At 59.2% G+C, this 12,411-nt stretch overlaps 1 protein-coding gene across 2 annotated transcripts; it reads left to right on the top strand.

The window, feature by feature from the left end:
• The first annotated feature begins 4,507 nt into the window (after positions 1-4,507).
• Positions 4,508-8,563, top strand: Znf579 (zinc finger protein 579). Of its 2 annotated transcripts, none has more exons than XM_013066294.3 (3): positions 4,508-4,944; positions 5,067-5,777; positions 6,607-8,563. In XM_013066294.3, exon 3 carries the CDS (start codon positions 6,627-6,629, stop codon positions 8,217-8,219), a length of 1,593 nt encoding a protein of 530 aa, XP_012921748.1. In that variant the 5' UTR covers positions 4,508-4,944; positions 5,067-5,777; positions 6,607-6,626; the 3' UTR covers positions 8,220-8,563. The 2 variants fall into 2 exon arrangements, with proteins under 2 accessions (XP_012921748.1, XP_012921747.1); XM_013066293.3 differs by having other exon boundaries at positions 5,945-8,563.
• The last annotated feature ends 3,848 nt before the right edge of the window (positions 8,564-12,411 follow it).

The raw sequence follows: 12,411 nt of genomic DNA, 5'->3' as shown, positions 1-12,411 counted from the left end.
GGAGTCTGCAGAGCTGGCATCCGTCTGAGCCCTCAAGAGTTGCTTCTCGGCTTCAGTTTAGGACTCCACATGGGCCGTTCATGCTCTAAGGCCCAAGATAAGCGAATTTGCTGCTGCTGCTGCTGCTCTACCAGCAGGAGCGAACCCTGGAGTAATTCACGTTCACAGCAGCCACGGGGCTTGGGTGTAACTTGGCGTAGAGCACTTACTTAGCATGCACGGGGCTTGACCCCACAGCACCCACATGTCCGTGCACATACACACACAGGAATGCAGTGGGTAAAGAAGGTATGTTAGGATATGTTTGGGGTTGTTTTGTTTTGTTTTTGAGACGGTCTTGCTATGTGGTTCAGCTAGACCTGGAACCCATTATGTAACCTTGGCTGGCCTTGAACTCAAGGGGATCCTCCTGCCTCAGCCTTCTGAGGGCTGGGATGACAGGTGTACACCACCACACCCAGCTGTTAGGGTAGGGAATAGAGCAAGTACAGTGAGAATGAATGAGAATATATCGTCACCTCAGTGGAATTACGATGAAGCCATGAACAAGAAGCCAGGGCATAAGAACAGGATTCCAGAATACAGCATTCAAGGGCAAGTGGAACTAAATTGTCACATTGTTTAGGGTGCATCATGGGTAGCTGAATGAGTCCTACAGAAAAATAGGAAAAACATTTTTCTATGAAACTCAAAGGATGGTGCTACACCTGCCTGGCAAGTGCAAGGTCCTGAGTTTGATCCCCAGTATGGGAAAAAAACCACAAGTGGGTTGGACAACTAAGCTCAGACATCAGTAAAGCCAACTGCAGATAGCTAGTGACATCCTGTTTCTTAATCTGGAGGTCATTTTACAATGACTGGTTCAGTTTGTTTGTATTGTGCACTTTGTGAGTATCACATTTCACAAAAAGAAACATTTTAAGGAGGGAGCCAGCACTCTAGGAAGCTGAGGCACTAGGATCCCAAGCCCAGCCTGGGCAGTTTAGCAACTTAGCAAGACCCCATTTCAACATAAAAAGGACCAGGGATGTAGCTCAGTGCAAAGGCCCTGGGTTCGATCCCCAGTGCCAAATAATAATAAGAAAGGAGACATACTCAGGGACAAGCACAGTAAGAGTGTATTAAGCAAGGGCAACTTTCAGTTTCCAGTTTGAACAGGGTTGGCCCCTTGGGACCGAAGCCAGGGCCCCCACACACACCCGCCCACCCTGAAGCCTCTGGGAAATGCTCAGCCAGGAGTGGGTACCTGGAAAGGTGCCAGGGTTGCCATGGCAACGGCCTAGGGACGAGGCTGCCACTCCCCTCCCTCCCCCACTCCAGCGGGGGCTCGGCCCATTTACCCTTTAACTCCACTGAGGGCGCGGGGCTGGACCCAGGACTCATGTGGTGGCCTTGTCGCCAGATGGCCCAGGAGGTCCCTTGAAAGACAGGGACTTCGCCAGGGCACTGCATTCTTGACTTCTGTCACAGAAGTGGATTTCAGGACGTCTCCCAGAAAATCCCTTTGAGAGGGGAGGGGAAGGGGCTGCAGCAGAAGCTGGGGTGCGGGTCCAGTGGGGCAGCCAGGCTGAGCAGCCCCACCCTAAGCAAGAGACCCAAACACAGGGAGAGCAGAAGCCCCCGCTGTCCTGCTCCCAGTCGCCCGCCGGCCTCCTCCCGGAGCCAAGTCACTGATTTTAAGCAAAAGCAGTTTTTCTCAGAAGAAAACACAAATCATGCTTTTTGTTTCCTTGTTTCAATTTTTTAAAAAACAAACCTTTTCACTATGTACTTCAGGCTGGCCTTGAACTCACTATGTAGTTCAGGCTGGCCTCAAATTCACAGCGATCCTCCTGCCTCAGCCTCCCCAGTGCTAGGATATCAGCCGAGTGCACCATGACTGGCTACAAATGAGGCTTTTAATGTGTGAGCTTAGGGTCTTCTGCCGCTCTGATGACCCCCAGGTTTTATTCTCCTTTACTCTGGGGGACACCATGGCGAGCACACCCCGGTGGAATGGTGTTCCTGGCTTTTGAAGGCGATAAGCTTGTTGAGGGGTGGGAGCGGGGAAGGGGAGAACACACAGTGCTCCGAGTGGCCCCACAGCGGCCTCTTGCCTCAGCGTCTTAGGGAAGCAGGACAGACTGAGGGCTCTGCCGCGGGCGTCCACCCCAGCCACGCCTGTCCGAGGTGCTGGGACTGGAGGACGGAGGGGCCGCGTCTGTTCCTCACCTCACCTCCGCATCTCCCCACCGCCTGTCTGCGCCCTTCCCAGGGTGACCGATCTCAACGCCAAGCATGAGCGCCGCCCCTTTTGGTATCGGGGATTGAACTTGGGACCCTGCACCTGCAAGGCAGGCACGGTGCCACTGAGCTAAATCCTCCGCCCTCCACCCCCCCATCTCCCCCCCATTTTTGATCCCTCTTTATTAAGCAGCAAGACGCGCCCAGTCCGAGGCGGTTCTCTTGCGGTGGCAGAGGGGACCGCAAGCACGGGGTGACTGGAAAGGAGCCCATGTCCGTTTTCAAAGTGAGGAACATGGACCGCGACCTCAGCCAGGCTGCACAGGACGGGCCCTCCGTGGTCCACAAGGCTGGACGGAGGGAAGAAGAATGTATGGAGATCCAGGGGCTGCAAGTGCAAAGGCCCTGGGTTCAGAAGGAGTGCAGAGGGCGCTGCGGCTGCAGCCCAGAGAAGCAGAAGTCGGGGCACAGCCTCGGGACAGGTGCATTGGGTGGGGCCAGCGCTGGAAGGTGTGGTGTTCAGCTCTGAGGGGACACGAGGTGGCCCTCTCACCAGCCCGCCCCTCCTCCCAGCCTCCGCACCAGCGGAATTGCTCTAACGCTGATCGGGTCCTGTGCTCGCACTCAGACCGCCTCCGCAGCTTCTCAGTGCGCTGGAGCGAGTCCGAGCACAGCCTGGCCTGGGCGGGGAGGCCACTCCGTCCCGCGTCCCTGTGCCAGGCTCCAGCATGTCTCCGCACCCTGTCGCCTCTGGTGTTCCCAATGCCCCCAGTCCTGACCTCTGGCTATGTGCTATTCTTTCCCCTTGAACTTTTCTTTCCTATCATGCTTATTTCTGAATTGATTTCTTTAAAGAAAAAAATGTCAAGCCTTCCAAATGAAATGGTAGAATAATGCACACATGCCGGGTACAGACTCAAAAGAACTCCAAACAACTGTGCGAGCAAAAAGCGTTTACCTGAATGCTCACAACAGATCAAAGAAACAACCCAGATGTCTGCTACCACATAAGCAAATGTATTTTACTGTACAAAAGAATAGGTTCAGCCATAAAAAAGAATGAAGGACCAGTACCTGATACAAAACGGATGGACCCTAAAAGCTATGTCAGGACAGGCTCAGTAGCACAGGCCTGTAATTCCAGAAGTAGGGAAGCTGAGGCAGGAGGATTTCTGGGAGTTCCAGGACAGCCTGGGCTACATAGTGAGACCCTTTCTCCAAAAAACAAAATAACAAAAACTTTTTGTTAAGTGAGAGCAGCTAGTCACAGAAAAGCACATGCCCTCTAAGGTCATTAACTGAAACACCACAAACAGGCAAATGCCTGGGATCAAAAGGCAGATTATTGGTTGCGGGGGGCGGCTGTGGCACAGGAAATGACTGATTCATGGAAACAGGGTTTCTGGGCTGATGGGAAAGTTCTGGAATGAGATAGTGGGTGTGGCTGCACAATATAAACACTCAATGCCACTAAACTGAACACTGTAAGATGGTTAAAATTGTACATTTTATGTTTTGTATAGTTTAAGCAGTTAGCACACGCACCCATATACTACCAGCTTGGAAATGTCAGAGCTGCAGCTGAGTCCCAGGGACACCCCTCCAGGACCCGGCCGCTTCTCCCTTCACAAACGGAACCCCCGGCCCAAATCGGGAGCTTCTTCTTCCATGGATATTCTCAGACTTTTACTCTTTATGCATGTACCCTTTATCTGGCCAGGTGCTTTTCAAAATCACACTGCTGATGCACTGTCATTTCTATCTCTGTGAAGTCAAAAATCTTAGGGCTGGGGATTTAGCTCAGTGGCCACACACCTGCCTTGCAAGTGCAAAGTCCTGAGTTCCATCCTGGTACCGGAAAAAAAAAATCTTAGTGATCCAGGTGTGATGGCGCACACCTGTAATTCCTGCAGTCTGGGAGGCTGAGGCAGGAGGGTCAAGGTTCAAGTTCAGCCTGAGCCATTTAGAGGCTCAGAGATAAAGAAGAGGGGCCAGGGATTTAACTCAGTGGTTCCACCACCTGCCTCGCAAGTTTAAAGTCCTGAGTTCGATCCCCGGTACCAAAAATAAATAAGTAAAGAAAGAAAGAAGGGCTGAGGATGCAGCTCAGCATGCCAGAAGCCCTTGGGTTCACGCCCCGGTGTGAAAGTGGATCGAAGCTGGTGAGGTTCAGTCCAGGAATCAGATCTGCTGCCAGTGTCTTGTCTTGGGGTTCTTCAGCTCTGTCCACCAAGAGTGAAGGCCAGGCTGGCACAGGCTGTTCTCTGCCACATTATCACCTGGGATGGTTCATGTTTCCTCGCTGATCTTCCTGCCCTATGGACGAAGCCATCCACTGGGTGGGTCAGTCATGACTGGTCACTCAGCCCTCACCCTGATGGGGACCGAGATTGCTCTCAGCGCCATGTGACACAGGCGCCATGTGACACAGGCACCATCAACCTCGTGCACACAGGACCTGCATGTTTCTGCTCTCCCGAAGGAGAAATTCCTGGAATTCCTGGCCCGAGATGGCCACTCCCAGCGCCACCCCTCCCAGCCACGGACATCAGACCTGTTTGCCACACTCGTGTCAGCAACTCGTGCCATGACTGTAGCTCAGACAGAGGCGCACGCAGGTGGAGCCCCAGCCTCCAAGCGGCCTGAGGCTCTGGGGAGGGGCCCCGATGGCTGCACCCTTCGAGCTTCTGCGGAAACATCGGGGCCCCAGGAGGCGATCAGGTAGCCCCTACTCCCAGTGGGAGCTTAGCTCTACGCCTCCTGTCCCCCATTCTGATGACACCCCCTTTTTTTTTTTTTTTGGTACCGGCGATCGAACTTGGGTCCTTGCGCTTGCGAGGCAGGCGACAGAACCACTGAGCTAAATCCCGAGCCCTGCACCCCCTTTCTGGTCAGCGTTGATCGGTGTCCCCTGCCTCCGCCACTGCCCCTGGCCTCCAGGATTCGGTCCCACGGCCTCTGTTCGGTCCCGGGACTCCAGCACCAAGGACAGAGCCACCTCATAGTAGGTGCTCAGTAAACACTGGCCACTTGGGTGGAATGAATGGAAACGCGGGGGTTTATCACAGAGGGGAACCTGAGGCACGGACAAGGGAAGGTCGCTCGTCCAGGCAGCCAAGGGAAGGCGGAGCCAGGTTCGACGGACGGTCACCGCACCCTGAGGCTCTGTCGCCGATTCTTCTCCCATCCCCACCTGTGCCTGGGCCCTGCACAGCGCCTGGCACCGGCAGGACCTGGTCAATGCGGGTTTGTTGGCGGATGAATGAATGAGCGTATTTGCCAGGGGTAGAGGGGGCTGGGCTGGGCTCCAGGCTCCGCCCCGCCCGTCCGGACAGCTCAGCCCCGCCCTGCGGACCCCAGCGCCCCCGCCCGGTCCCCGCTTCCGGCTTCCCAGCCGCTCTCTCCTCTGCCAGGCTCGGCCACAGGTTGCGTTTCCGGGAGGAAGGCTTAGGCGGTGACACCGGCCCAGCCTCCTCCCCGCCCCTGCCGCGGCCCCCTCCCTCCCGCAGCTCCGCGCGTCCGGCCCCGGAGGAAGAAAGGAGCAGGAGGCGCAGGTAAGGGGGACCTCGAGAGGGAGGGGACCCCGGCCCGACCGGGCCCAGCTCTGCAGATCCAGCTGCTGCGGGGCCTGCACTGCGGACAGCGGATCGCAGGGATGGGGACCCAGGCCCAGCACCTCGCCAGCCCCTTCCACGGCCTCCTCCTCCTCCCTGGGTTGCAGGAGGCAGCTGCAGCTCCCGGGCTCTGGGACAGACCCTGCCCAGCTCCTCCACTGGACGGAGAGCCACTGTCCTAACCACGGGAGTGCACTCCAGCCACGCTCCTGTCCAGTCGGCTCCCGGCCCGGCCTCCTCCCTCAAACCCGGGGTCCAGGCCCAGCCTCCTCCCTCAGACCCGGGGTCCAGGCCCAGCCTCCTCCCTCAGACCCGGGGTCCAGGCCCAGCCTCCTCCCACAGAGCTGGATTCCGAACTCTCTGGCTCCCTGACCTCCCATCCCCTCCGTTCCGGGCACCCCGTCTCTATTTCCAGGCAGAACAGACTTTGAATCCCAGCCGCTCCACTGGGGGCCCTAGGGTTGGTTCCCCTGCCCTTCCCCAAACTTTTAGCCCTGGTCCTGGAGCAGAAGCAGCCGTCTGACTGTCTCCTCTCTTGTCTGTCTGTCCTCTGTGTCCCCGCCCACCCTCCCGTCCTCTGGCCTCCACACCGCCCCGTCCCGGGTCCCTCCCCTCCCCTCCCACCTCCCACCGTTTCCCTGTGCTGTCTATCGCCACCCTGTGTCCCGCATCTTCTCTTCCTCTCTGTCCCCTCATCTCTCATCTCTGCGCCTCTGCCTGCCCCTGGCCGCGGCGCTGACCCTCCCTGGCCACCTCCTCCCCTCCCCAGGCCCCGCATCTCTCCGTAGGATGGATCCGCAGCCCCCTCCGCCGGCGCAGGGCAGCCCTCCTCACCGCGGCCGGGGCCGGGGCCGAGGCCGGGGCCGCGGCCGGGGCCGGGGCCGGGGCCGCGGGGGTGCGGGAGCCCCGCGAGCGCCCCTGCCGTGCCCCACCTGCGGCCGCCTCTTCCGCTTCCCCTACTACCTCTCGCGGCACCGGCTGAGCCACTCGGGGCTGCGGCCTCACGCGTGCCCGCTGTGCCCCAAAGCCTTCCGGCGGCCCGCGCACCTGTCGCGCCACCTGCGGGGCCACGGCCCGCAGCCCCCGCTGCGCTGCGCCGCCTGTCCGCGCACCTTCCCGGAGCCCGCGCAGCTGCGCCGCCACCTGGCGCAGGAGCACGCAGGCGGCGAGGTGGAACTGGCCACGGAGCGTGCGGCCAAGGAGGAGGGCGAGGGCGCTGAGCAGCCGGCGGCGGGCGCCGAGGGTGAGCCGTGGGCCCCCGGGGAGCCCGAGCCGGCCGTGACCCCGAGCACGGAGCTGCACACACCCGAGCCCGAGGCTGTCGAGGCCGGGGCGGCCGAGCTGCGCGCGGAGCTGGCGCTGGCGGCCGGGCGGCAGGAGGAGAAGCAGGTGCTGCTGCAGGCCGACTGGACGCTGCTGTGCCTGCGCTGCCGCGAGGCCTTCGCCACCAAGGGCGAGCTCAAGGCGCACCCGTGCCTGCGCCCTGAGGGCGAGCAGGAGGCCGAGGGTGGGCCGCCGCCGCGGCCCAAGCGACACCAGTGCTCCATCTGCCTCAAGGCCTTCGCCAGGCCCTGGTCGCTGTCTCGCCACCGGCTGGTCCACTCCACCGACCGCCCGTTCGTGTGCCCGGACTGCGGCCTGGCCTTCCGCCTGGCCTCCTACCTCCGCCAGCACCGCCGCGTGCACGGCCCGCTCAGCCTGCTGGTGCCGCTGCCCAAGAAGGACGACAGGGCCGCGGGCGCCCGGAACTCGGGCCGGGGACCCGAGGGCGGCGAGGGCGCCACGGAGGGGGGCGACGGCGGCGAGAACGGGGGCGACGCGGGCCCCGCGCGCCCCCCCGCCGGCGAGCCCCGCTTCTGGTGCCCTGAGTGCGGCAAGGGCTTCCGTCGCCGCGCGCACCTGCGCCAGCACGGCGTCACGCACTCGGGCGCGCGCCCCTTCCAGTGCGTGCGCTGCCAGCGCGAGTTCAAGCGTCTGGCCGACCTGGCGCGCCACGCGCAGGTGCACGCGGGTGGCCCGGCCCCGCACCTCTGCCCTCGGTGCCCGCGGCGCTTCTCGCGTGCCTACAGCCTTCTGCGCCACCAGCGATGCCACCGCGCCGAGCTGGAGCTGGAGAGGGCGGCCGCGCTGCAGGCCCTGCAGGCCCAGGCTTCGCAGTCCCCGGCTCCGCTGGAGCAGGAAGCCGAGGGGCTCCCGCTGCCCGTTGTGCGCATCAAGGAGGAACCGCCCTCGCCGGGGACCCTGCCCCAGTCCCCGGCGGCACCCCCGGTCTTCCTCAGCGCCTCCTGCTTCGACAGCCAAGACCACTCAGCCTTCAAGATGGAAGAGGACGAGGTGGACAGCAAAGCCCAGCTGCGTGGCTTGGGCGGCCTGGCCTCCTGACCCTCGAGGCCCCTCCGCCCTCCTCTGGTTTGCAATGGAAGGAGAGGACCCCCCTTGCTGACCCCCTCGAGCCCTGGCCCTAGGAGCAAAGGCCCTGGGCCGCCCCCACCCTTCGCCCTCCCCAGACCCCGATGCCGCCCCGAAGAGCGTCTTCAGGCAGGACGACTTGGAACCGGAGGCAGAGGCCGCTAGGCCAGAGGGAGGTGGGCGGGTGGCCTCGCCCGGCCGGCCTGTCCCGTGACACACACTGGACACCATCACCTCTTTGGAACGCCCACCAGGGCGCCCTGTGAGCAAAGGTCAGACCCTGTCCCTCTGTCTGTGAATAAATGTGAGCTCGTGAACCTGCGTGCTGCTGTCTGTGCAGGGCGCTAGGGGGCTCGCACGCCGAGCCCTCAACCAAGCAGGAAGCCAGGAGCCTGAGAAAAAAGGGGACGCAGGGTCCTCACACTTGTGTACCCACCAGAGACACACACCACCGGGTCCTGCCCATGCTGAGGATGAGGAAGCCAATCCCTTCCCAGGGAGCCGAGATCTACAGCTGCACTGCCCCAAGGGAGCTTTTTGTGGCCGTGGAATATTCTAGATCTTTTCTGTTCTCTAGCCATGTGTGACTGTTTTGTTTAAACGTAGAATAAGTAAATACAGGCCGGAGTGGCAGTGGGTCTCACTACCTGCTCAGGCTGGAACTGAACTAGCCAACCTCCTGCCTCAGCCTCCTAGAGGGCTGGGATTACAGGTGTGCGCCACTGTACTCAGCTCTACCTTTTTCCTTAACCCACTTTTTTAGGCCATAGGAGTGGAGTGGAGGGAGGAAGAGTGTCTGCCAGCCAACCTTCCTTAACCTCTTTCTTGTGCCATCTGCCTTCCCACCACCACCTTCAGTGGCTCTCTTGCCATATGTAAATAATAGCACTTAGGTGTCCTCCCTCCTGCAAGAAAAAGGAAGTGAGCATGGGGGTCACCCCATTTTCCAGGCCCCAAGGGGCAGGCGGTCCCCCCACCTGAGCCCTTGGAACACAGCTGCCACTAACCATCCTGGCTGCTCCTGTGGCGTGGGCTGGGTTGGGCTTGGAGGACAGTGTAGGTGACCGCCCAGTCCAGCTCAGGGGCCAGGCAAGGACCAAACACGGGCACCAAGAAGTTAGGGTTCCCTGATGAGCCTGTCCGCCAAGGACCGGTCCTGTAAGGCTGGGAGCCTCGGTGCTATTCCCCAAGCCTCCCCCTCCCCAGGGGCCGTGGTGGCTCCCTAGTGTCACATGCAGGTGTGAGCCACTGTTCAGTGACCGCTTCTGTGGTCACACACCTGGCCAACACAGTGTCATGAACAAAACCTGCCATAGGGCCGGGGACTTAGCTCAGTGGTTTCACCGCCTGCTGTGCAAGCGCAAGGACCCGAATTCCATCCCTGGTACCAAAAAAAAACCCTGCCTGTCAAGAGAGGGGGCTCCACAGCCCCACTTGAGAGGGGACGCACTGAGCCGGCGGTCGTGACCCCTTGTTGTCCCTTCATATTCAGCGAGCTACTTCCCAGGGAGGGCTGAAGACAGCAGGGTCCCTGCTCGTGGCCGCTGCCACTTTGTTACCACACCCAGGCTGGCTGACAGATAGATGAGCTGGCGCCCCTCCCCCAGGGAAGCAGGGAGCAGCTCACTTTCCAGAGGCAGGAGGAGCACCCCGAGAGGGAGGCAGACTCAGACCCGGGGACAAAACCGCCACACCCGGCTCCCCAGGCACAGCCAGCACCCGGCCTCCTTTATAGCTCAGGTCTGCAACACCCTCAAAGTCTCCTGCCTGTGGGAGGGGATCAGGTCGTGGAGTCGCTCTGCTCCTCTGGGTTCGTCTGCAGAGGAGTTCTTAGCTGACTGTGCTGCTGGGAGGCAGGGCCTGGCGGGACATGGGTCTCTGGGGGGTGACCTGGAAGGGTGCTTTGTGTCCTTGGCTCTTCCCTTCTGTCTCTGCTTCCTGGCTGCTGGGGTGAGCAGCTGTCCTCCACCAGGCCCTTCCACCACACTTTCTGTCTTGGAGCTGGCCAGCCATGGCTGAACCCACCGAAACTGTGAGCCAGATAAACCTCTCCTCAACGCTGCGGGTGTCGATGTGGTGTCCCAGTGCCATGACAGCTCACTGACACAGTCCCCCCACATGCATCCTGCCCAGGCCAAGGCCCCATCCCTGCACTGGGAGTGCCTCCCACCTTCCCCACCCTATCCGCCACCTCTGCCTCATGCAGCTGCTGCCTCTGGAGAGAAACATTCCCAGGAAGAAATCCAGACGCTGTGGAGAGGACAGGCCTCAGAGAGGCAGCGAGCTCCTCTGCTTCACTTCGGAATACTCGGACAGAGGCTCTGGGGACAAACAGTAGTCTCACTGGGTGTGGGGGGCAGGCCTGGACTACACAGCCAGACTCTGTCTGACACAAGCCAGGTGAGGTGTGCACCATACCAGTCCTGTGCACAAGAGGAGGGTGGGCTGATGGGAGGCATCTTAGAGCTTTCAGTGATAGCAGCTGGCTGCGGTGGCACTGTGCTCAGACCCTGGCACACACATAGACAACACTCGCCTGCAGGGCCCTCAAGCCTTTCTCCATACCTCGGAGGACCACGCAGGTTGGCTTTAATCCTCAAGACAGCCCTATAAAATACTTACCACGAGCTCCAGTCGTTTTTGGTTTTGGGTTTTATTTGTTTGTGTTGGTGTTTCGAGACAGGGCCTCACTGTGTACCCCAGGCTGGCCCCTGGGAGGGATGGAAATGCTCCAGACGGACCCTGGGAATTGCTGCGCAACTCCATGGATTCACAAGTCGCTGAACTGATGGGAGAAGTCTGAGATCCTGCCTCAAAAAACCAACAAAACAAAATTTAATACAGTAAAAGATACATTGCCATGGATCCTCCTCCAAACACACCACGTACTCCCCACAGCTTCAAACACACTTATGTTCGTTCTTGGCAATCATCTTTTACGTATTCAGTTTTTTTGTTGTTGTTGTTGTTGTTGTTTTTTGGTACTGGGGATCGAACTTGGGTCCTTGCGCTTGCAAGGCAAGCGACGGATCCACTGAGCTAAATCCCCAGCCCCAACATATTCAGTTTTTATCAAATTTAAACACTCACCGTACATTTCGATCCATCACACATGTGTCCATCACTCTTGGGCAGATTCTAGGCACAGGACTAGGTGAAGCTGCAGAGAGTCTATGATGATTCACTTTTCAAGAAACGCTGGACGTTTTCCCCACGTGACTGCACCATCCACAGCTTCCCCAGCAACATCAGCCCCAAGAGGCTCGATTCCCACAGAATCACCAGCACAGAGAGGCGACCCACTTGAACCAAGGCCACACAGCAGGAAGCGGCACAGCTGGGGTGGCCCAGCACTGTGGGCCAGGGAGGGAGGAGCCACGGGTGCCAGTCGGAGGAGAGAGCAAAGGGACAGTGTCCAGAGGGGCTCTGCAGGGGCTGGGGTCCTGGGGCAGCTGTGTTAGCTTTTCTCTCATTGCTGAGACAAAATACCCGATACCAAAGTTAGAGGGGAAGGGTTTATTTGGCTCACAGTTTGTAGAGGTTTCAGTCCATAGTCAGCTAGCTCCAAGGCAGGGATGGCAAACAGGCCTCACAGAGTAGAAACAACATGGTGTGTACAAGGCAGCAAAGGTAACAAGGGACCTTAACGGCATCTTTCTGCTCCTTTTATCTTATTCAGACTACTGGGATTAGGGAAGCGCCAAACCAATCACTCACATGTAGTGGTTTAGTAATCACACGCTCATAACCCCAGCGTCGCACATTCCAGATTCAACCACCTCCAAAAGAGAAAACCTCACCTCATCCGCATGAGGCTTTGGGGTGCTCTAAGCACAAACCATCACAGCAGGGATGTGACAGTGGGGAGCAGGGAGCCTTGGGGTGACAGAGCCTTACCAGAGGGGCATGGTGGTGGGAAAGGAGTAAGGGGTTGTGGACCGCGGCTCAGTCAGGGACTCAAAGCCAGATGGGGCATTGGAGAAGCAGGCAGAGCCGAAAGGATTTGACTTGTTTCTTTTATCATGTTATTGTGAAATTTTAAAAACATATGGAAAATGACCCAGGCATTGTGGCCTGTAATTCCAGGACTTGGGAGGCTGAGGCAGAAAGATCACCATGACTTCAAGGCCAGCCTGAACTACATAGCAAGACCCTGTCTCAAAAA

The sequence above is a fragment of the Heterocephalus glaber genome, unplaced genomic scaffold, assembly GCF_053883595.1.
Source record: "Heterocephalus glaber isolate CG9 unplaced genomic scaffold, H.glaber_assembly_v1.0 deba00001745, whole genome shotgun sequence".
NCBI lineage: Eukaryota > Metazoa > Chordata > Mammalia > Rodentia > Bathyergidae > Heterocephalus > Heterocephalus glaber.
The sequence above is the reverse complement of the archived record's forward strand: the minus strand, read 5'-3'. Positions and strand labels throughout refer to the sequence as shown.